Here is a 23,911-nt window from a genome sequence, read left to right as displayed (position 1 = left end):
GCCGCTGCTGCCGCCGCTGCCGCCGCCTCTCGCCGCCGCCGCCCACGCCCGGCGCCGCCCGGCGCATCCCGGGAGCGGCGTCATGTGAGCGGCGGCGGGGGGGGACCGCGCCCGGCCCCCCCGGGGAACCCACCGCGGCCCCCCCCTCCGATCCCCCCCATCCCCAACCCTCCCATCCCAACCCCTCCATCCCAAATCCCCATCCCAGCCCCTCCATTCCATCCCTTTCATCCCAAGCCCTCCACCCCAATCCCACCCCAAACACCTCACCATCCCATCCCCTCCATCCCAACCTCTCTATCCCATCCCTTTCATCCCAACCCCTCCACCCCACACCTCAATCCCAACCTCTCCATCCCATCCCCTCCATCCCAACCTCTCCATCCCATCCCCTCCATCCCAACCCTCCCATCCCAGCCCCTCCATCACTCCTTCCAACACCGCCTGGTATCCTGCCTCCCACCTTCCCCTCACACCCCCTTTGCCTCCTCATCCTCCATCTATCCCTCCACCCATCCATGCAGCCTTCCACCCCTCTTCAACCCTTCCTTTTTCCATCCAGCCCTCATCCATCCATCCATCCATCCATCCATCCATCCATCCCTCCCTCCATCCATCCATCCATCCATCCATCCATCCATCCATCCATCCCTCCCTCCCTCCATCCATCCATCCATCCACCCACCCATCCATCCATCCCTCCCTCCATCCATCCATCCATCCATCCATCCATCCATCCATCCATCCATCCATCCATCCACCCCTCTTACCCCTTCCTTTTCCCATCCCTCCATCCATCCATCCCCACCTTTCCATCCACTCCTCCCTTCTCTCGAGGGATCCGGGGGACTGCAGAGCTGCCGGTGTCTGTGCCCGCGCTCAGGTGGCCCCAGGGCAGCGCTGGCCGGCACTGCCTGTCCCCCGCCAGCGGCACGGTCCCGGTCCCATTCCCATTCCCAGCCCCGTTCCGGCCGCTCCCGGCGTTTCCCAGCGCGGGGCCAAGCCCTGGGTAAATATTAGCTCGGAGGCAGCGGCGGTGCCAGGCCCAGTGACCCGCTGGGGCAGTGCCAGTGCCCTGCGTGCCAGCGGCACGGCCCCATGCCCTGCATCGGCTCCCGGCGTGGCCCCGCGCCGTGCCTCGGTCCCCCTTCCATAGCCCTGCACCGCGCATAGGTTTCCTTTGCATGCCCCCACGCTTGCCCCAATGCATTGGGATGAGCATAAGGACGAGGATGTGGAGGGTCAGACCCCCCCATTCCCTCCACAGGGGGGACAGGACACCCCATACCCCTCATGGTCCAAGCAGGGTTGGCTTAGGAAGGGAGTCAGGGCTGGCGGGGGGGACTGTGCAGGGACACCCCAATGGGGTGCTTTGGCCAGGCTCGGACGTGGCACAGGGTGGGCAGCACCATGAGCAGTGATGCTCGAACCCCCCCCATGCCCCCCCCACCTCTCTTGAGTCCTGGGGACCCATCAGGGTTGGGGGGGGGGTAAAAGGGGAGCCCCCGCCTCAGGGTGGGGGGGGAGAAGCGAGTGGGAAGAAAGAGGCTTTTGTCCGGGGGCTCCGAACCTTGCCGGGGATGGGGAAATTCGCTGCTTTCTGATGCTAATGAGATGTTAAAAATAAGCTCCTGCGCAGCGCAGCCGCAGCCGCGGTGGGGCTGCTCCAGCGTGGCCGGACAAAAGGGGCTTTATGGGGCTGCGGGGGCACTCAGAGGGTGCCCCATTCCCACCCAGGGCTTGTGGCTCCCCCAGGACCCCATCATCCACCAAGGGCAAGACCCGGGGTACAACCCCTGACACCCCCCCCCCCAAACACAACCCTTCTTGGGGCTGGTGAACCCCAAAACCTCCCCGATGCTGCCCAAAGGGGTTGGGGGCATCTCAGCTCCAGCCCCCGGGCTCGGTCCGACTGAGAACCAGCTCAAGAGGAGGCCTCAGATGCTGGATCTCCCCGTCTGGGCCCATCAATGGGGTCTTTGTCCCCATGCCTGGGGACTGTGCCCATGGCAGGGGCATTGGGGCAGAGCCCTGCACCAAGCCAACAGCCGGGACAGCAACAGGGGGGGAACTGGTGCACCCCAACCCCTCCTCACTGCCCGCACCCAGTGATGGAGGAAGAGGAAGGGGGGAGATGCAGGCTCAGCCCCGTTCTGTCACTCCACAGCCTCTGATCTGCCAAACCCGGCGGTGTTCAAAGCATCAGACACAGAATGAAGGGGGAAACACCAGGCAGTGGGGAAAGGAAGGGATGAGGTGATGCTGGAGGCAGGACGTGGGTATCTCCACCCCTTGGGCCCCCCTCCCACCCCATAGGGATGCTGCAAGGCAACACACAGCACATAAAGCGATTTCTACCGAGTTTATTTCAAACCCCCACTCTCTTCCCTTCTCCCGCCCCCCCAGCCAAAAAATACCCCCTAAAACCATACCCCATGAGTCAAACCGACGCTGGAAATGAGTTACAACCACTGGAATCCACTCTCCCTCCCCAAAACCAAAGGAAAACCAACCCCAGACCTGGGAATTCCACACCGGCTTCTCCCACAGGACCTGCAGCAGTTACTAACAGCTCCACACCAGAGGCCAAACATGCCTTTAATACAATATATACAGCCAAGCCCCGTTTCCCACCCCCAAAAATAACCAAACACACCCAAAAGTGCATTGGTGGTGTTCATATCAAAAGCATCCCTGCTCGCCGCTGGGCCTGCGAGGCTGGATTTAACCTTTTCTGTGACTTTTTTAATAGAATTTAGGAAAATAAATTATACAGCAACTATCTGAATAAATTAAAAGCACGCACACACACACACACCAAGTGAAAAGGGTAAAGGAAGCAAAGCTGCTTTGCTACCCAAGGGTGGTCCAAACAGTCCTTGGCCATGAGCAGCACCAGGAGCCGCCCCCAGTCTGCTTCTTCCTCCTCTAAAGGCAAACCCGGCCCCCCTGGGGATGGTGGTTGGGGGGATGCTGTGGGTCTGGGTTGTGCTTTTCAGCTGGAGGCACAAAGAGGGGGGACCCCCATCAGCAGGGGGTGGCTGGAAGGGTCCCGCCTGCCCCATCGCACCTGAAGATGCTGGATGAGGAGCATGAGGCTGGGAAGGGCTACGGGGGATGCTTGGATAGATCCCTCCAGCTCTGGAAGCCTGGGGTGCTGGGGTGGGTACCAGCACCCCCACACTGAGCCCTCCAGAAGGTCAGGTTTTAAGGGTAAAACCATCGCAAAGGCAGACGTTGACTGTGAAGAACGAAGGGAAAGGGTCAGCTCCCTTCCTAGTGGAAGCAGGAAGATTCTTCCTTCTGCAAACCCTGCTTTCAAGGGGTTTCCTCCCGAAAACACTCCCAGCGGAGCCTGCGCATCCCCCTGCACCCATATGGTAACTAAGGTCCCCATCAAAAACACCTTTAGGGTCTAAAACGTGGCCCCACAGGGGAGCACCCCATGCCTGGTGCTTTCAGACCCACTGATTCCATCTGACATGAGCAGCTCAAGGTGGTTCCCACCAAACCAAACCAGAGAGGAATCCTTTTTATCCCTTCTTTTGGCCTCGGAAAGGTCCATGCTGAGCTAAAGACTTCCCTGTGGAAAACTGCCCTGGGCTTCTTGGAATTCCCTGCTGAAGTGAAGCAGGCTGCAGGGAGAGGAGCAAAGTGGGACCTCGCTACCCAGGTCCACCACGTACATGGCTGAAGGCTGCTCCCATCCAGCTGGAAAAGGAGCTTTTCCATGGATGCTGTCTGCGCTTTGGTGGTTTTTATGGTCCATTTCATGGCTCATCGGCCCCTGGTCCCTGACGGAGGAGGAACAAGCACCAGCTCTGCACAATTCAAGGTTGGACAAAGGAGGCTATAAAGTTTGGTTCCAAATCAGCAGGATGAGAGCATCCTCCAGAACCAACCGGCAAAACCATTCCAGGCAGGATGCAGACATTCCCTGGTCATTCCCTAAACAGGGATAGGGATCCATTGGGCAAGATGGGATTGAGTTCTCCAAGATCCCACCACAAAGACCCCCTCTGCTTGCTCCACTCACATCCAGCCTTGGAACAAGAGCTCTGAACCTTCTCCATGCTCAAACAGATCAAGTCCCTCCCCTTACACCTGGATGGGAAGGAGCTCTGGGAACAGCTTTATTTTAACTGGATTTCAAGGGAAGGCTGTTACCCTTGGGACCATATCCAGCACCATCAGCCCTAGGCAGCAGCCTCTGACCACGATCCAGCTCTCCTGCCTATTCTGAAGCAAGGAGAGCAAGTATTGCCCCTAAGGCCTGGCTGCTGCTTCAGCAGCTCTGAAAGCCACAGAGCCACCCCATCCACCTCCAGGGGAGCTCTGGGGGTACATGGGGAGCTCCTGACCCACCACAGAGCAGGGCTGTGCGTTTCCACCCCAGGCAAGCCCAGCACTGGGACTCTGCACTGATTCCCAGCACCAGTTTTCCCTGGTCTGCCCCTCCAGGATGGCTTCTTCCCCTTCCCGAACCCAGCCTGTGCCTCTCCCATCCCAGAACAGGGATGGATGGAGTGAAAACGATGCCGTTACCATCACACTTAGGGAGAAGACCAGCTCCTCCCCAGCTTTGGCAAGGGGAGACTCCCAGCTCCCATCTCACACATCCAGGCCATCACCTATCCATGCCATCGTATCCTCGCCTCCAGGCTCTCTTTAGGGAGCTTGGCAGGAGACACATGCCCCAGGCACGCTGTTCCTCACTGGCACAGGGTTGGGCACGACAGGCACGAGACCAGGCTTGGCTCTTGGGGAAGTTTTCCCTACCCAGCATACGGGTAAGTTGGAAGACCCAGATCTTCAGCACATGGACAGCCGGGATGCTGCGGATATCCCAGTTTCACCTGCACAAGATGCCTTTCCCCCCCCCGACATTCACGCCGTGCTGTGCGTTTCACTTGAAGCAGTTGCGTTCATTTTGCAGGCTCTGCTGGTAACCGGGTGTGAGCTGTAGGTCCACAGCCAAGGGAGGGAACATCACCATTCCCCACGTAGGGATACGGGAGCTGTAGGCTGGATTAGCTCCCATTTCACCAAGGGTCAGGATATGCCGATGAGGACATCTTGGGGCAGCTCCTCATAAGCCCTGTCCCAACCATGGGACGCAGTCAGTAGTGAGCAGTGTCTGATGAGGTATTTCTACACAATTTGAAGCTCAGTTTGTTTCATCTGGAAGCCAAATCCTTTTAAAAACCATCCTTTTTCCTCCAAGGCCAAAAACCGAGGCCAGAGGTGATGGTGAGGGCAGGAAGGACAGGGTTTGTTAGCACCCATCGTAGCAACACTTGGCAGAGGCAGACAATCGGGGGGGTTTTCTCCAGGCTGCTTTAAGATCCACAGGACTGTGCCTGATTCAAGGGCTTGGATCATTCTGCAGGGCAAGACCAAAGTCCTGGCAGCTCCTGAGTGCTCACAGGGTGCTCAGCTCCACAGGCCCAGGCCACACACGAGCATCGCATCTTCAGCCCACGCTGCCGCAGGGTTGAGAGCACAGGAACATTTGCCCGTGTAAATGCAGGAGGAAAGATGCTTCTCAGCATCACTTGGAGCAAACTTCAAACTTCATGAAACGCAAACTCTTTGCAGACCAGGATCTGAAGGGGTGAAGGGGTCTTTTAGCCAACGCCAAGCCCAGAAACACAGCAAGAGCAACCACCTCTCTTGGCTTTACTGTTTCTGAACTGCTGTGGTTGCAGGGACAGCCCAGGGAGAGGAGGAAGCAGCAAGCTCAGAGCTCAGATGCTGCTCCAGGAGAAGCCTCGCTTGTCTGCTTCTTGCTCCAAGTCAGCCCAGAGGTGCCTCTTAATGCCCCAGCAACTCCCAGTCGAGCTCCTTCACAGCTCAGCACAAAGCCACTCCATTCACAGCTTTTGGAGACAGCCAGCGAAAGGCTGAAAGTGCACATCCCGTGGCTCTGCAGGACTGAGATCGCTGGAGCAAGTACCTTTGGTCCATGGACTGCAGCAACAGCTGCAGCCACAGCTTTGCCACCTCCTTTCCACTTCCTTCCAGTGTTCGCTAAGGGAACGATGCCTCCTCAGAGGAGCAGCCCATGATCCCAGTGCAGCAGCAGCCATTCCCTTCGGCAGAAGGCTCCATGACATCTAAACGGCTCCCGTGCTCTTCCTTCCTTGGGCCCAACTTAAAAGCATACAGGCCCACCCTGCAAACCCCAGTTGCAAAGCTCAGCTGCCCACTGTTCAGAGCTCCATGCTTCCCAGAGGTTATTCCATGTAGCTGCATGTCACCACGGCTCAGTCTGGCCTCCAAGCAGCTCCCTGGCTGCATCTCCCCATCAGTAAGGGCCAAAGGCCAGTCTTGCCACCACGCCTGGAGCAGATGACTTTCCTAGAGAGTCCCCATCTCTCTTCCTCTCTCCCCACCTTGAAGTTTCCAAGGGAGGACAATCAAATTCAGCTGATCATAAGCCAGTATTTCTCATGCTGAAAATAAAATCAAACCCAAAAGACATTAAAAAATAAAACTTTCCCAAAGTTGTAACTAGTGCCAGGACATTCTTTGTTCTGCAAGGGGTCCACGAGCTGGGCTCAGCTGTCTCCCCTCTCCCTCAGGCAGGAGCTGAGGCTCTTGTTCCCCTTCTGCTGTGCTTCTTAGGAGTCTTGAACCCTCTTCTCTGTACAAAAGAGCTTGAGAGCAGAAGCAGCCCCGCAGAAGCAGGCTCCCCGTGCGTGCCTCCTTCCACCACAGCCAGGCTTGGGCTACAGGATGGCAACAATCCAATTCCTAGTGGGGAGAATAAAGGGGAGAGGGATCAAGCAGCCTGCGGGATCTGCCCCAGGCTCCAGCGGGTTTGCACAAGCGTGAGCACAGGCTTGTGTGGGCACAAATGTGCACAAGGAAGCAGCAGAAGCCTCGTCCCCTCCCCAGGGAAAGCTGGGCAATGGTCAAAGAGGGAAGGGCCACAGCTGCTCTGGGAGGGTTTTGTGTTTTCATTGCAATCAAAGGGAACAGGATGATCTATGTTTGACCCCACAGAGGAGCAGCAGCACACACGTACCATCAATGACAGCAACAAGGTGAGTGAGGCAGCCTCGCTACGTGGAGGATTCGGTCTCCTGCTTCTGTTTGGAGATGAGCTGAGCTTCCTTCAGTGACAGATACACCTCCTCCTGCGGGTCGTAGTAGTAGAACTTGCGGATGTAGGAGATCAGGGGCCTGGGGAAGGAATGGGCAGAAGCTTTAACCCTGAACCACAACCACACCAACCACCACGAGGATAACCGGAACCTCTCCCCCAGCCCACCCACATCGAGCAGGAACCCCAAAGCTTTGGCATAGGCAGGTAACACCTCACTCCCGAGCTGGTCCCCATTCCTGCAGGCATCCCTACACACCTCAGGATATTTATCATGTTATCCCGAGGCTGAAGAAGCCAACTCTTCCCTCCCAGAGCCTTTCTTCAGGTACACACACCTCGCTGCAGGGGTGAGGGTCAGGGAGGAAACCAAAGAGACTTACTTGGGCAGCGGGAGCTCGGGAATGTGGTCTATTCGGACCAACTGCCTGATCCGAAAGCGGCAAAGGTGCTGAAGGGATTTGACATTGCTGAACCTGGAGACTGGATACAGCAGCTGGACAGGCGTTGGAGGGAGACCTTGGGAATAAAGCAGTGTTGGAGGTGTTATGTTAGAAAGAGACCACTCCTGATGCAGCAAGGAGAAGCCGGAGCTCTCTGCAAGGCTGTATTCGACAGTGCATCACCCCGGGAGCCCACTGCTTTGGAGCTGCTTGCGAATGGGGAGCCAAACCTTTCAGGGATGCCTGCAAAACCTTCAGCATTCCTCACAACGCAGCAACAGCTCTGAGGTCATGGGGTGACTGTGGAAAAGCAGATCCCGGGATTCCACAAGCTCCCCACCACCCCTCTCCATGCACTCGTAGATGAAGCATCACTTATACTGAGAAGCAACAGAGTGTGGAAGGGATGCAGAAGGAAGCCAAAGGAGAGGGCAGGCAGCATGAGCCGCACGTAGGCTTTGCTCTGCACAAGCCCCTGGGCAGTTCTTGCGCAGCATTCAAAAGCTGGGGGATTTGGGCAGCTCAAGCTGCTCATTCTTGGGGTCACGAGGCTGGGCACAAAGGCAGCTCCCCACGCAGGCAGCAACCTCGCAGGGCTGGAAGCGAATTGCATCCAGCTTTCCCTCCAGCCCACCTCCTCCATCAGCATTAGAGGCAACAATCGAGCCCTCAGAACCAAGAGGTCGGTGCAGGAGCACCAGGAAGGCTCTTTGGGAGCTGGGTTCATTCACAGCACAAGGTTTTATCTGTCTTTGCAGCAGGATTCAAAGCCAGTTACACTCTAACCCCCTCCTGCTGGCTTGTCTCCGAGGGCAATGGAGAGAAAGGAGAAAAGGGAAAGCTCTTCACACTAAGATGGGCTCAAAACTGCTCCGGGCAGCTCAGGAAGCTGTGAGGCAGCTTTTGAGAAAGCAAAGAACAGCAATCAATTGAAGGCTGGATTCTCCCCCCCTGCTCCCTATTCTCCTACAGAAAGGAATTAGCCTCTGGGAGCTCAGCCAGCAGCTACGGGGCTGCAGCACGAGCTCCGCACACTGAGCTCGCCGCATGCCTCACTGCCAGGAGCCAGATGCGAGCTGGAAACTGCCTCTTCCTCCGAGCAGCAGTTAGCGTTTGGGCAGGAGAACAGCACTAACGAGCACACTGGGGAACGCAGATCCTCAATGTTCCCCTGTTAAAGATCAGGCATCAGGGTGAGACCTTGTTGTGCAAGGAGCAAGGAGCAGCGACTCGAAGAAGCGCCCGGATAGAGAGGTGCAGGACCAGGAGCCAGCACAGCCTGTGGGGGACCAGGCAGAAGGGACCCCTCAGCACTGCTTGGTGGGGCTCTTGATGATATTTTCTAGAGCAAGTGCTTTCTAAGGTATTTCCCTGGAGTCCTCAGCCCTCAAAGCCCTATTCTCAAAGGGGAGAGGTGTCAGGATCAGGAAGGTAAAGCATCTTGAAGCTGAAAGGATTGTTTGAAGGGAGGATACATTGCAAAACCTGCTTCCCATCCCTCTCCTTCCGAAGCACAGCCATGTTCTACATCAGCTCTCCAGTTATTGGCAGTGTCTGCAGCAGAGGGCAACACTGAACAGATCCAGGCTGTGATTCCAGCACTGCTGGGAACCCTGTGGAGGAGCATCCCATCCTTCCTCCCCTCCAGCCTCCTCTGGACCAGAAACTCTTTGGGCCAAATCCTCTCCACGCTGCACTGTCAGAGAGGTCACCGCCACCATCAGGGTCTGCAGGCACGATGGCAATGGAGATAGGGAACAAATTTACTGCAGGAATCCTCACACTCAGTCCTGCCCCTCTCTGCTTCACTGCCATCACCCATCTCACCACGGCAGCGTTCCCATTCCTGCTCCCTTTTGTTCCCAGCATCCCCACTCACCCGCCCTCCAGATCCTGTTCCCCACTGCTGCTCCCTCACAATTAAGGGGCACATTTGCCCACTTGGCAAGCTCTCCCCTTCCTTTCACACTGGGGTTTTTGGCCAGCTCGCTGGTACACCAGGACAAACGAGTGAAACAAAAAGCACAGAGGATACTGGTCCAGTTGCCTGCCCAGATTTAGCAGGCAGGAGATGCGAGCCCATTTAAGGAGCCAGAGCTTGATGGATGGGGAAACAAGCACTTTGCAATCCCAGCAGCATGCAATCAAACATGCTCCAACAAAGCTTCGCAAACACTCCCTCCCTGCTTGCAAGCACCTGCCTGTTGATGGGCTCTGGCATCAGGGTCCCCCCAGGGACTCTGAATCTACAGCATCTATCAAGTGAGCTCGAGGCTCACTTTGAGCTCACACTTGGAAACGTTCCCACAGCTCAGCTTAATGTCTCTCCCTCCTGACAGCCCCAGGTGGGTTTCAGCTGAGGGAGAGCTGGGAAACTACAAAGCATGGAGTGGTTCTTAAGAACAGCAGCACTGAGACTGGGGGAGGGAAGAAAGAGGAGCTTTAGTAGCCAAATAGCTACTCGTTGAGGGAGTAGCATTCCAGTCTCCAGCTCCATTTGTCATAGCGTGAGTTTGTATTATGTTTCCACACTCCTGGAAAGAAAGCTTTAGGAGGTCTCCTTACCACTAGTCTCCACTTACCACAATAAGTGGTGTAAAGGATGTGCTCCTCAGGGTCCTTCTGAAGTCAGTGGGCAAGGATGCAGAGGATGCACTGAGCCCAGCAGACCAAAGCCACATTAAACTGGCTCTCTAGGACAGACCAGCAGCTGATGGCAGAGTAAAACCTCCCCCAGAGGCAAAGCAGGACACTCACCTGGAACCCTGGATCGGAGGAAGTAGAGGAACTTCCCGTTTTTGGAGTGCATGATTGCTCTCTTTATGAACTCCACCACGGACTGGCAGCGGTCTTCAAACTTGGGATGGCACCAGAGGCTGAAGGTCCCTTCCAACAGAACAGAAAAGGCCTCATGTTATAGGAGCACTGGCAGCAAGAGGAGCCATTTGGCCACGAGTGATGTTCCCAAAGGCCACGTGAATGCCCCAGGCTGACAACTTAACCTAGGAAGGGCACTAAGAGGAAACACCAGTGGCACCAGCTTGCGAAGATGCTGTTCCACTGGAACCGGTGCTCTCCAAGAGCTGAGGATACACAGAAAGACACAATATGACAACCATAATCCCAAGGATGACCTCAGGTCAGGCTTGCCTGAACTTGTGAGCAGCCTGCAACAACTGCTGGGTCTAAAACTACCAAGACATACTTGAACAGAGCATTAAGAGACGTCCCTGCTCCTCTGCAGCATCCCCTCAACAGCACGCGCAAAGCAAGCTACCGCATCAGAGCACTTAAGCCCACACATAGAGGTATGTAAAAGCAGTGAGCCAGGTGTTGGAGTCCTCTTCTGCCAGCCCTAGGGCTGTCAAAGATCCCTTATTTCAGCAGCTTTATGTTCTGGCTGTTCCAAACACCTTAATCCAAATGACTGCCAAGCTAGAAGCAGGGGCGAGGCACACGGACGCAGCCCTGCCTGTGCTGTCACCCGACACGGTGCATTGAGCTCCAGCAGCACGCTCTGAAACTGGACAGGGGCCACAGGGGTAAGCAGGCCCTCTACCCTGCTTACAGATCTCCAGATAGGTTGTGTTGAAGCCTCAAGTCAGACCAGTGTCACAGTCTGTGCTGCAAGCAGACACCTCCTCCTCGCACCAAAACGCAGCCATTTATCCCCTTTCCCCAGCCAAAGCAGAGGTACCCAGGCCAGCAGCACCCCCAAGCACCATCACAGGCTCTGCAGCACCAACCTGCTACAGAAACACTAGAGGAAGCAGCTCTGTTGGATGGCCAGCACTCACAGCTTTCTGTAGGGCGGACAGCAAGCAGCAATACAGGGCTATAGACAACCCACAGCTTGCTCCAGTAAGGCTTTACTGGGAGGAGGTACCTCTCACCCTTGCCACAGGCCAGTTTGGGAGCAATGATCTGGGTCAGCACGTGCTAAACATCCAGGATCAGCAAGCACAAGTAATTCTTGGGAGTCCTGGATCTGTATGAGCCCTTGGTCAGTGAATGCAAAGGACAAGCACCAGCGTCCTCAGCCTGCCTAAAAATAGACAAATAAACGCTGGTTTCTTCTCCTCATCTACTTGAAACCTGAAGGTCAAGCCTTGCTCTCTTTACCATTCCCCCAGCCTCACCATTTGTCATCTTCATTGGTTATCAAAGTGCTCCAGTCTGCAGTTTTCCAGGGTGCTGCAGCACATTCAGCACAAGGCAGCCAGGCCTGGGGGGGAGCACAGGGCTGCTGCCCCACAGAGCCAAGCACTGCACCCAAAAAATGCAGTCCTTGATGCGATGCCATGGCTGGAAGAGATGCTCGAGGGAAGGCGGCAGCACCAAGCTCCATCCATGCAGCAAGAAAAGAGTGAGGAAAGGGAAGGACGCTGGGCTAAGGATGCTCAGAGAAGGGAAATATCCCAACCCCAAAGTAAGCAGCCAGACAAGCTTGCTCCAAAACTCAATTCCGGCGGAGAATCCATGGCACAGACAGCCTCACATCCCCTCCACCTGACAGAGATTCTTGTAGTTTCTATATAAAGACAGGGTGATGAAAATCCTTCCTTCTGACGCAATGGTCAGGGACAGGGGAACTGGCTCTAGAGGGGTTACAATGAATACTGGGCCACCTCCCCATGAGAGGGGCTCAAGACCAGAAGAGCTGCCAGGTTTGCTAGCAGAACTGGAAGAGAACAGCAGCATCCCTGCAGCAAGGACAAGGAGAGAAGGATGAGCTTTGCTCTGAAGGGCTGCAAACCCCTGTTTTCCCCAGCAGGTTGGCTGGGAAGCCTCTGACCCCATCATTTGCAGGCACAGTTAATGACAAGGCTCTCTAGGCAGCTGTTATTAAAGCTTGCCCACTGGTCACAGGGCAGCTCCATGGAGCCTTTTGGGCATTTTCCTCAGCCTGAGGACGAGCGGTCAGTACAGGAAACCACATGTGGAAGTAAAGCCTCAACCTGGGACCTACTGCAGCTGATCCCACTGCTAAGCATCCCAGGATAGCGGGAGAACAAAGCAAGATGCTGAGCTGTGGCATATTTTGTTCACAGGGGAAAAACTTCATTTTGGGAAGCTGACGGGTGATGGCTTGTACTATACATCACATCTCAGTGACAGGGTCCCAAGGACCTTGCCATCATCACTTCTTCAGGTGCAGTTTTCCAAAGCAAGGCCTGAGGGAACTCTCGTGCTCCCCAGTTTTAAGGAGAGTCACTTCTTGAAGCCCAAGAAGCAAAGTCAAACCTGGCTTCTAAGGCCTCTTGCAGAACCTCAGCACAAGAGCAAGGACACATTGATGCTGCTCCCCTTCTTTTGCCAGCTTTGTGCCCAGAGCACTGCTTTGGGACCTTGAGATCACTGGTCCCCAGCCGCAGGCCTCTGTGGTCAGCAGCATCCCCAGAACCACCCATGCATGGCTCTTACCTCTGTAGTGCTCCATTCTGGTGTGATGGGTGATGCCCTGCGACCGAAAGCTGAGGCTCAGGATGTAACGAGGGTCAGAACTGTCTCGGACCAGAAAGGACCCATCTGGTTTCCCCTTCAGCTTCATCTCCGCATCCTCCCAGTTCATCGGTCCCCAGTACCAGCCACACTAGGAAGAGAGACAGCAGAACATCAGCAACCAAACACAATAGGATTTGCTCTCGTTGTTAATTCCTTTTAAATGCTAAATTGGAAGTGCCCTGTTGTGTCCAACCAGGAGTAGGGATGGTTGGGACTTGCTCCTGGATGAGAGTGCACCATCATATCCCTTACCACCTAAAAGTGGTGAAAGAACAGATGCGATGAAAGCATTTCATTCCACCCACAATGACTTAAAGACCTCACCGGGAGAAAGGCAGGAGGCTTTTTCCAGTCCTATCCTAATCCTGTGCTCCCAAGTCTATGCACCTCTAGTGTGAGGCAACCCTGCCCATGGCAGGGGGTTGGAACTAGATGATCTTGAGGCCCTTTCCAACCCAAACCACTCTATGAAGTCTGTAAAAGGGACGATTAGACCCAAAAGCAGAGCTTAGACCCAGAGCCCTTCCCTTGGGGCTGCTGCCACCCACCCACATCCCCGTTACCTTCTCCAGCTCCCTCAAGCTGGCTGCGAAGCTGCTGGAGTCGGGGCGGTACAGGGGGCACTGGAGGTGCTGGGCGGGCTGGCCGGGCATCGCCTCCATTGGCCTCAGAGGGACAATCCGTGGGAAGGCATCTGCAGAGGGAGACACAGCCCAGGCCTTGGTCACCCCTGGGGAGCTCAGCACAAGGCTGAGTCGCCCCGTCCCCCTCGCATGGCTCTGGAGGTCAAGATGCAGGAGCTGCAGCGGGGAGGAGGAAGCTGGGCTGACCCATGGGAGGGCAATGTGCTTGTGAAGGACACAGGGGAGTCACTACCTGCTCCTCCAAGGTGACTAACTCACTGCTATTTCCTTCTGCTAGCTCGGAGGGAAGGCCAGGGAAGTGCCCGGCAGCACCATTGGGAAGAACAGGCACAGCCTGAAAAAGGCGCAGTGAAAGCTCTGTGGGTGCTGAAGGCAACTGAAAGCAGGAGGGTAAATGCACAGGAAGCATCCCAGTGTGCTGTTCAGTTGGATGCACACCAGGCTGGCTGGCAGAGCTGGGGCTCCTGCACCAACCCCTGCCCCCACAGCTCTCTCCCATCCCTGCCACTCATTACCATGTTCCCTGACACAGCACAAATTGGGGTGGGCTGAACCCAAGAGGAATCAGAGAAAACGGGAGATGCTGAACTGAGGATAAAGCTGGTGCAGGGATGAGCTTCAGCAAAACCCCTGTGAGCAACGAGAGCCACAGGGAACCTGGAGCCTTGACCCAAGAGTGCCTGCGCCCTCAGCAGTGCAGGACCACACGGCCCCGAGCAGGCACCGCAGGCAGCACCACTGCTGTTAAAGCCCAAAGTGCAGCCTTTGAATTCACCAAGCAAAACCCCAGAAGGTTCCAGATCCCTCAAAGGAAAGCCAGAGCCTTGCTGCTAAAGCTAAGCTGACCTGGGGCATGGGGTGGAGGAGGCGGAGGCAGAGGGAAAGACTGCAAGGAGGAGCCCATTGGACCCACTAGGACAGATGTAGGCAGCGTCCCACTGATATCATCTAGGAGAGAACAGAGGCAAGAGAGATTCAGAAAACAGGAAAGCAAGTGAGCTCTGCACTGCCTGACACACACCCGAGCAAACCAGCCAAGATGGAGCTTCCCACCAGCAGCTCAGCATCCTCCTCTTGCTGCTGCTGCTTCTTCACACCAGCTCAGAGCCTCGCACGCTCTCCAAGAGCGGAGGAGTCTGGTTTCCAGCCCAGCAGCTCCTCACATGCATAACACAGGCATTTAAAGGAGGTTTCACAGACCCAGCACATGGGATGTGCAGTTTAAGGTGCTGCTTGCTAAGGCTGACTTGAGCCATCCTTAGCTTCTTCTCAGAGAAGCCTCCTCCAGAGGAGGATGAAGAGCAGCTGAGCTCCCATGGAGCTTCCACTGACTACAGAGCACAGAAAGGAACCGGCCTCGCTGGGTGATGGGTAGGAAGGGGAGCAGCTCCCAAAAGCAGCAGAAATGCTACAAAACCAACATGTTACCTCCCCACCTCACATTGCTGCCCCATCACCCGCCCCTCCTGGCTGATCCAGGAGAAACACTGAGCCTGCCAATGAACAGCAAATCAACCCTCTGCTAGGGAAGGGTGAGCAGGAAACGAGCCCACTGCCAGCGATGCTCAAGGCTCTCCCCTTCCCTCCCTACAAGGGCAGACGGGCAGCTCCTACACTCCCACAGGGACACCCAGCAAGGATGCTCTCTCCAAGACAGTACCTAGCAGGCTGAGGCTTCGTCGTGGTGGAGGTGGTGGAGTCGGAGGGTGAGGGGAGGTCAGTCCTCGCTGCGAGATGTCCACGTCCACCAGCGACACCGTTTCACCTGAGGGTTAGCGGAGCAAGACCGTCAGTATCACACCTGCTCCAGGGCATGCAGAGGCTGAGCATGGGAGGGGGAAAGGGGCAGTAACCTCTGCAGGGTTTGGAACACGATCTCATTAGCTGCTTCCCTTCGGAGACATGGATTAGCTCGGCTACTACAGCCCAAAGGTCAGGCAGAGGAGAATGACACCAATACATGTGCTTGAATCCCACTGGAGTCCAGCACCAGGATGCTGGGATGAGGAAGGCACTGAGACCTTTTCAGCAGCAAGTTCACAGCAAGCAGAGCTCATCAGTGCTGCGCTTTTACGCCAAAGGCCAGGAGGGTACCAGCTCTTCAAATTAATAAGAGGGAGCTGGACAGGCTTTAACATTAAATAACTGGAATTTGCTGAGCACTAAAAAGGCTTCAGACCCAGGATACTGCGGGGGAAAATAACCACACAAATTAAGATGTCTAATTTAAACTACCTAAACCCAGAAAAGCTTAACATGAGTCTAAAATCATGGGAGAGAAAGGAAGGCAGCAAATCCAGGCCAAAGCATCAGCCTCAGTAGTGGACTGATACAGAGGCAAAAGGAAAACACCCAAATCCCAAAGAGAGATCCTAAGGGGTGCTACCACAGCCAAGGCTTAAAACTGAGTTTAACCAGGCTCTGATGGACACCAGCACTGGAACCCCATCATCCCAAAGACCCGAACCATGGGCTCAAGGACAAGAAGATCTGGCTGCCTTAGATTCCAATTCCTGCGGGCAGGGAGCTGCTCTCCTGCTCCAGATACCGTGCACAGCATCACCCATCTGACAGTGTATTCACCATGCATTAGAGAGGACAAGATTGACTCAGCTTCCTTCTGCTTTTAAGACTCCTATTTATTAATAAGCGATGGGAAGAGGAGTATTTAGGGTGGGTATTAGCCAAGGTACCTTCTCCCTGGGGAGTTAAGGGTGTGAGCACACACACATGCACAAAACCACTCTTTCATTTCCACACCTTAACAATAAAGTGCCTGGGCTGCATCCACCTTGGCCAAACACAGCCAAAAGCCAACCAGACTGAGGGGGGGGGCAGGAACTCAGCTTCCAGCCCTCCCCAAGGCAGCAGGAGGGGCAATGGCAGGCTGTGGTGGACTTATGCTTCCAAGGGTTGCTCAAGGAGAGGTCAGGGAAGGCAAGGAGAGCCTTTCCAAAGGCCTTCCCTTACCCCACGGACTAACCTGGAAGCGGATCCCCAAGGAACTCATGCAAGCAGGACCAGACACGTGAATTCTGTCCCAGCCTCAGAAAACCCACTATGCAAGAGCCATGAAAGAAACCAAGCAGTGCAAGACTGAAGCCAACACCAACCCAAAGCCAGATACTGACTTTGGGGATGATGCCATGGTCTTCTACACAGGAAAAGCCCCTCCAAGGGCACTGTCACTATTGCATTTATACTCACAGCTTCCCCCAGCAACAGCAGACAAAGCAGCAGAAGCAGCTTTTGCCTGCACCAGCCTTGATTTGCAAGGTGACACTGAGGAAGCGAGTCCCATTACATGAGGAGCAAGTCCTCAACGTGCCACCCCGTCCTCAGGACACAGGCTGAAGGGATGTGGGAACGGAGAAGAGAATAAGCACCAGCACAGCTGAATCACCCCCCAGTGATTCCCCTTCTGCAAGAGCTGAAGGAGCTACAGGAAACATCAGGAATGGATCAGAAGCTTCCAGTTCCTAGTTTCAGGCAAGGCAAATGAATGCTCTGCCTTGAAGGAACTTCTCTGACATTTAAACCAGTTCTGAGTAAGACAAGACTTCACCACTGCTCTCCAAAGAGGCTTTGCCCTGCTCAGGGACACAAAACACCCCCCACTCTCCATCACCTACACCAGCAGCAAGAGGCTTTCAGCTCTACCCACCAGCTTTAAGGCAGCTATGGCTGCACAATCCCATTTTGATTCCTCTGCTCTGCACTAAGACCCTCAATACGAATCTATTTTGAATGTGACCTCTGTAACAGGCCATGTAAACCCCCCTACTGCTGCTAAATACTCACTTGTGCCCTTAGGTTCCTGCTCATGCAAGTCCTGAGACAGGCCTCACACAAGGAAGCCCCAAGCCCTGTGGCTGGGACTGTTTTGACTACGAGCCCAGACCACAAGAGGCACATGACCATGACTGGGAGCTTTTCAGTCCTACAGCTTCCAGCCACCAGCAGAGCAGGACTTCCCCTCACCCCATTTATAAACCAGCTTCCCCCAGCAGCAGAAAAGGGAAGGTCAGAAACCAGCAGGACAAGGGGAAAGGGGGAACACGTGTCCCATAAACGGGGTTTCAATTCCCATTGCAGAGCCACCAACAGTGGTGTATGGTCCAGGTAGGAAGCAGGGCTTGGTCTTAGCCCCTCTCAAGCCAAATGCCTTTGCTCTATAAGGGATTTTCCAAACCCCTTGGATGCAGAGCCCTGTGCAGAGGAAGGACCAGGACCTTCACCTCCAACTTGTGTTTCAACAGGAGGAATTGCAAAATGCGGATGTGCAACCATGGAGAGGGACTTCTTACAAGGGCCTGTAGGGACAGGCCAAGGGGAATGGCTTTAACCTGCCAGAGGGGAGACTGAGATGAGCTCTTAGGCAGAAGCTCTTCCCTGTGAGGGTGCTGAGGCGCTGGCACAGGGTGCCCAGAGAAGCTGTGGCTGCCCCATCCCTGGCAGTGTTCAAGGCCAGGTTGGACATGGGCTGGAGCATCCTGCTCTAGTGGAAGGGGTCCCTGCCTGTGGCAGGGGTTGGAGCTGGAGGAGCTTTAAGGTCCCTTCCAATACAAAGCACCATCAAACACAAACTGCTCTTTTCACAGCCAAATGTGCTGTAAATGTGCTTACCTGTGAAGAGGGGGCTGAACACAACCGGGGAAAAGGCACTTTGAGTTCTTGTCAGTCTGTGTTTCCTATTGGAAATAAGGAAAACGTTGTTAGTGGACAGGAGGTGACCTGGCGCATCCCACCACAAGAAAACACCGTTTGACCTCCTCCAAGCAGGAGAACCTTCCCCATTGCTCACTCAAGGAGCTCGAGACATCCCATTGCTTCGTGTTCATTGGACTCCTAGAGCAGTGCTTTGGCCTAAGTAGGGCAGTCAACCAGTAAAGCCAGGTCTGCATCCTGCTCCGAAGCAAATCCCTAACTAGAGAATTAATAAAGCCTTTAGGAAGAAGAACCCCAAGCCAGTGTGGTAACCAGAGCCCAGAAGCTGTTTCACAACAGCCGGCTCGCTATTGCTCTGCAGCAGCCATTGCCAAATGCCTTCGACAAACAGGTTTGGTCCCTGAGCAATGAGGGGCTGTGCCTGGAGTGAGCGCATCGAGTGCCCTCGCGCTGCATTTGGAGGACACCATCTCCCCAAAGGGTTCCAAAATGCAGGTGAAGGGCAGGCGAGCTAAACCCAGAGCTGGGGAGATGGCTGGAAGCAGCTAAAGATGCACCTCTGATGAGGACCCAGCAGCTCCCATGCGGCTTGCTTTCCAAACCAGTGGGTTTATAACAAGGCTGTGGCCAGCACTGTGCTCTCCCCATGCAAAACCACTCCTTCCGATTGCAGTGCTAAAGGGCTTTATGCAGATGTAGGCATAGAAATTGCTGGTAAACTGAGGCACAGAGCATGGCACCGTCAGGACTTGAATCCAATAGAGAAACACATCCCTGGTGCCAGATACTCAGTTCCACCTAAGAGGGGAGCACAAGAATAAAGATCAGCACCAGCTTTGACAAAGGTCTTCCCAGCATCATGCAAGGCCTATCCCAGCACTGGGCAGCCTGTACCAGGTCTGTAGTGGGTCAGACAAGGTTACTCCCAATTAAATAGTGCAACTCCACTGTGCTGACCAGAGGAACCGGTCCCATTGCACGCAGGCAAGTGATGGCACCAAGACCTGCAGGAGCTCAGAGACCAGCTCTCCTCACAACGCCGAACTGACACTGTTCTTCTTGGGCATCATCCTCACTCTCCAACCTCCTCCCATCAAGAGCCTGACCCTTAAACTTGTGCCTCAGACCCCAGCTCTGCTCTGAGCCGCCTCCAAAACCTGGACGAAGCTGCAGCCCAAGGCGGCTTTGGAAGAATCACTCTGAGCAGATGCAACTCAGCCATCCCATAGGGAGAAGAAACCTGAGTTCCAGGCTTCTATTCCCACGTGGAGCAGACGGGGGAGTCCTCACCTCCTCACAGAGCTGCCCAAACGCCTCTCTTGTTTGTGTCTGGACACATCACTGGGGTACACAGTATTAAATGTTAATTCACAGCTATAAGCTTGCAAATAAAACCACTACAAACACTCATCATCCTGATAGATCAACCCCATTCCAAGGTTTGGAAGTGTTTCCATTTCAAGTCTCTCACACCTATTTGAGGGTTGGATGGCTTTCCCCTCTCCAAGGAGGATGATTCCCTGATTATCAGCCACACACACACACAAAATTACACTTCTGGACTAATATCAATGAAGCTTATAATATAGTAACAGCTCTGCTCCCTCCCACTAAGCCAGACGGAAAGGAGCATTGCTGGCATTTTGCTGTTACCAAAACAGCCACATTTGATGCCAACATTTTACAACCATCACTTCCCGAGATGTCTCGTTTCAAGCAAGCAGGACGAGAGCAAGAAATGATTCCCACAAACTGGATCCTCCACGTCCCAACTCAAAACAACCTGCTTCCATACATCCTCCTCCTGCCCTCAAGCTCTGCAGCATCCTAACGATGCTGAAATGGTGCTTCCCACTCATCCCTAGGCCCTGGTAACACCAAGACCAGTCTCACCCAGCCATCCAAGCTGGCCATGTGCTACTTTATGCTTGTAATAACATGGAGACATGTGAAGAACCAAGGTCACCAATGCAGCTACCGGCCAGGACCTGGTACCAACCTGGCCAGCGATGTGCAGCAGATGCTGGCTGCAGCTCAGGTTTGCCTGCATCCACCCAGCCACAGAATCAGTGCCTAAATCCATTCCCTTCCCCTCCAACTACCTGGATGGGAAGCTTGAGCAGCGACTCCAAATACCAGGAATTCTGCTTCAGACGGATGTATAAAGGGAAAAGGAGCCGGGACAGATAACACCCACCACAGTCCAAGGGGGCACCCTTCACCAGAGAGACTTGCAAGTCAGCAACAAGAGCCCCATAGCAAGCAGAGGCAGGAATTAACCCAAAAGCTGCTCTGAGCCCACCTCAGCAGCAGCTCATGGGGAACACCAGATCCATCCTATATTAACAGGTGCCACAACCTCCAGCTCTGAGCAGAACCAAGGAGAGGTCATGTTGCTGATGGAGCTGGTGCAAGGCAACAGGCAGCATTCGCTGGGGTAGCTTAAGCCCTGTAAAGGCCACAGCAGAAGAGAGGAAAAGGAAAGCACCATCTGCTGAGGTCAAACATTCACTTCCCAGCAAGCTTGGCTTACCTAAACCTAACGTGCTTAGGCAAGGATGAGCATCCCCAGCACCCCAAACCACTCATCCTCATTGATGAGACCTCCAGGACCAGCAGGGACCATCCCATCCCCGCACAGCCTCCCAGCAGAGGAGATGCCAGGTCCAAGCACATCCATCCCACAGCCCAAAAGCACAGGAGCTGCACTCCAGGGAGCAAAAAGCATCATTCAAATAACCCAGCCCTCGTGAGCAGGAGGGGACACTGGAGCTGGCAGCAGTGCACAGTCCCTGACCCACAAGAGTTGCTGCATCAGGCACCTTGAAGTAACCTCTGTTAAAACATCACCTACCTAGTGCAGGGGAGATGCATGATGCTGGAGCAGAAGTGACCACTGACCCAAAGGCAAGATGCAGGCAGTGATAATGGTGCTTCCCTGCTCCTGACCTGCTAAGACACAGCTGCCAGCTCTGCACGGCTTAATGCCAGTGCTGGGGGAGGTCCTGGGACTCCTTCCTCGCTCTCATCAAGCACCAGGATGGCCCAAACCACAAGCCCATCAGCAAAACATTATGTCATTAATGTCATCATTTGAGGCTCTTCAGTCATTTGTGGGGAATGAAGCCCTTGTATAAAGCTGCTTCACCACCCTACACGCAAAAGCCAGGCTCCTCACAGGCTCACCAGCTTGACAGGGCTCAAACAGCCTCACAGCAGCTGCGGGACTGGGAGCTGAGGCTGCTTCATCTCAGAACCCATCCCCTGCTTCAGAACAGAGGTAACTTTGGCCTCTGTTGCCTTTTGGGCTGCGCAAGTGCCCCGGTACCACACCTGACCCAAGGTCAGCATCTTCAGAGCAAGCCTGGAGAGCTCTCTGCTCGCCCATCAACAGGTCTTCACCTCACTGAGCAGGCCACACACCCCAAAAGCCTTACACAGGGTTATTTAACCCCACAGGGAAAGGGCTGTGCTGCAATGCCCAAAGTCCATTTAGTTACTGGATGCTGCTCCCAGGCTGGCTGCACAGCCCTTGGGCAGGCTCTCCCTGCCTCCTCCATGAGGAATCTCAGTTCTGCTGCTGGAAATGCCATAGAAGGTGGTTTCTGGAGCACAGGAGACCACCAGAGGCATCAGCCCTTTACCCTCCTCAGCTGGCATCAAGCAGCTCGTGTCTTCTGCTGGAGCAGGAGTGCTGCAGCCCTGGGTCCCACACCAATAGGTCCCAAGTTATACCCCTTCAGCCTAACACATAACCCAGTCAACCTGTGGTTGCCAACGCTTCCTCCAGCTACATCCTGCTACAGAGCATCACCCACCATCACCACCACCGAGGTCAGAGCCCAGCGGTGACACTGGTGAGCCCCAGGACATCATTCTGCAAGAGGAAACACCAGCCCCTTGGGTTTCAGCACAGAGCCACCAGAGGCCATCCCCAGAACACAGCATTTCCTTGCTCGGCCATTGCCATCCCTGGAGCAGCTCCTCCGAGCCACCCTCCACTGACCCTGCTCCTGGATGTTTTTCCACCACCCCCTTTAAGGATGCGAGGCCCAGAGCAGCGGGTTCCTCCTCGCCTGCCTCTCCTGGGCTGCAGGAGATGAGACCTCAGCTTGGAAGAGGCCTGAACCCGGCTCGGAGCCCATGCACAACAGTGATGCCCATGTGCAGGATGGTACCTGCTCATCCTCCACCTCCAGCAAGGCATCAAAGCCCTGGCACCCCATATATCCCCGTGCCATGGGGCCACATCGCTGCATGCCCTGTGCTGCTGTCACATCAACCCCAAGCTCTCCAGCCTGTCATCAATGCAAGCGACCGCTCCCCACAGCCCCCACCACCCCAAAACCACCTCTGCTCCCCGTATCCCCCTTCACATCACCCCAAAACCATCCCTGTCCCCACAACCCCCACCCTATGCCCCCAATACCGCCCCGCCAGGCCGGACACAGCCCCGCCGGTGCCGGTACCCCCCGTACCTGCCCGCCTCCTGCTCGCGGCCGCGGGCCCCGCACACATCGGTCAGGCTGCCGGCCGAGGCGGGCAGCTCCCCGGCGCGCCGGCCCTCGCTGCTGGCGGCGGCGGCGGCGTCCCCGGTGGCTGAGCCGCCGCTGCAGCTCTTGGTGCGGAAGAGGCGGCTGAGGCGGATCTTGAGTGAGCCCTTCCTGCCGCCGGGGCCGGCTCCCCCGGGGGCTGCGGGCGGCGGCGCGGGGCCGGGGGCTCCTCTACCGGTAGCTCTGGCGGCTGCACGGCCGGGGGACCCCGGCTCCTCCTCGGAGCAGCTCCCGGCCTCGTCAGGCTCCAGCGCCTCCAGCACCAGCAGCGCGTCGCTCGTCTCCTCGGCGGCGGGCCCGGCCGGCGGCGGCGGCCCGAGGCAGGGGCACCCCGCGGGTCCCTTCGTGCCCAGCCCGGGCGGCCGCAGCCCCAGCGCCGCCAGCTGCAGCTCCAGCCCGCCCGCCGGCGCGGCTCCCCACCCGGTCACCGCCTTGGGCTCCAGGGCGCAGCGGTGCCGCGGGCAGAGCAGCTCCCCGCCGCCTCCCGCCGGGCCCCCGCCGCCCGCCGCGGGGCCGCCCTCCTCGCCCGGCCGCCCCTCGGCCGCGTTGCGGAACACCATCAGCTGCGGCGGCGGCCGCGGGCTGCGCAGCGCCGCACCGCCCGGCAGCCGCCCGCCGCCGAGGCCCAGCGGCCCCGCGCCCGCCGCGCCGGTAACGGCGCCGCCCGCCGCGCCCGCCTCCGGCCCGGCCACATAGCCCAGGAGGCGGCTCAGCACCCGGTAGGAGGCCGCAGCGGCCGCCGCCGCGTCCCCGTCGCGCAGCTCGGCGCGGTGCATGGCTACGACCGCCGCATGGCCAGGGCCGGCGCCGGGACCGGGAGCGGGGCCGCGACCGGGCCGCACCGCCCACACACCATCACGGCGCCGCGCCACGCCCCCTCACTTCCGCCACAGGCCACTCCTCCTGACGCAAACCACGCCCCCTCGCTGGATGTGGTCACGCCCCCTCGGGTCGGGGCACTTGTGGGGGGGGGTTCGGGCACCGCTGGGG

At 56.3% G+C, this 23,911-nt stretch overlaps 1 protein-coding gene across 2 annotated transcripts; it reads right to left on the bottom strand.

Moving 5' to 3' along the window:
- Positions 1–2,497: 2,497 nt before the first annotated feature.
- Positions 2,498–23,697, bottom strand: SOCS7 (suppressor of cytokine signaling 7; the record flags this gene model as incomplete). 2 transcript variants are annotated; one of them, XM_080633644.1, is made up of 10 exons in its annotated part: positions 2,498–6,756; positions 7,031–7,188; positions 7,492–7,627; positions 10,309–10,437; positions 12,976–13,144; positions 13,620–13,750; positions 14,547–14,648; positions 15,361–15,465; positions 18,327–18,391; positions 22,847–23,697. In XM_080633644.1, the coding sequence occupies 9 exons, from the start codon at positions 23,695–23,697 to the stop codon at positions 7,068–7,070; spliced, it is 1,809 nt and encodes a 602-aa protein (XP_080489770.1). In that variant the 3' UTR covers positions 2,498–6,756; positions 7,031–7,067. The 2 variants fall into 2 exon arrangements, with proteins under 2 accessions (XP_080489770.1, XP_080489771.1); XM_080633645.1 differs by having other exon boundaries at positions 2,498–6,455.
- Between the last annotated feature and the right edge of the window lie 214 nt (positions 23,698–23,911).

Source organism: Psittacula echo, assembly GCF_963264785.1.
Source record: "Psittacula echo genome assembly, chromosome: 23".
Classification (NCBI taxonomy): Eukaryota; Metazoa; Chordata; class Aves; order Psittaciformes; family Psittacidae; genus Psittacula; species Psittacula echo.
The sequence above is the reverse complement of the archived record's forward strand: the minus strand, read 5'-3'. Positions and strand labels throughout refer to the sequence as shown.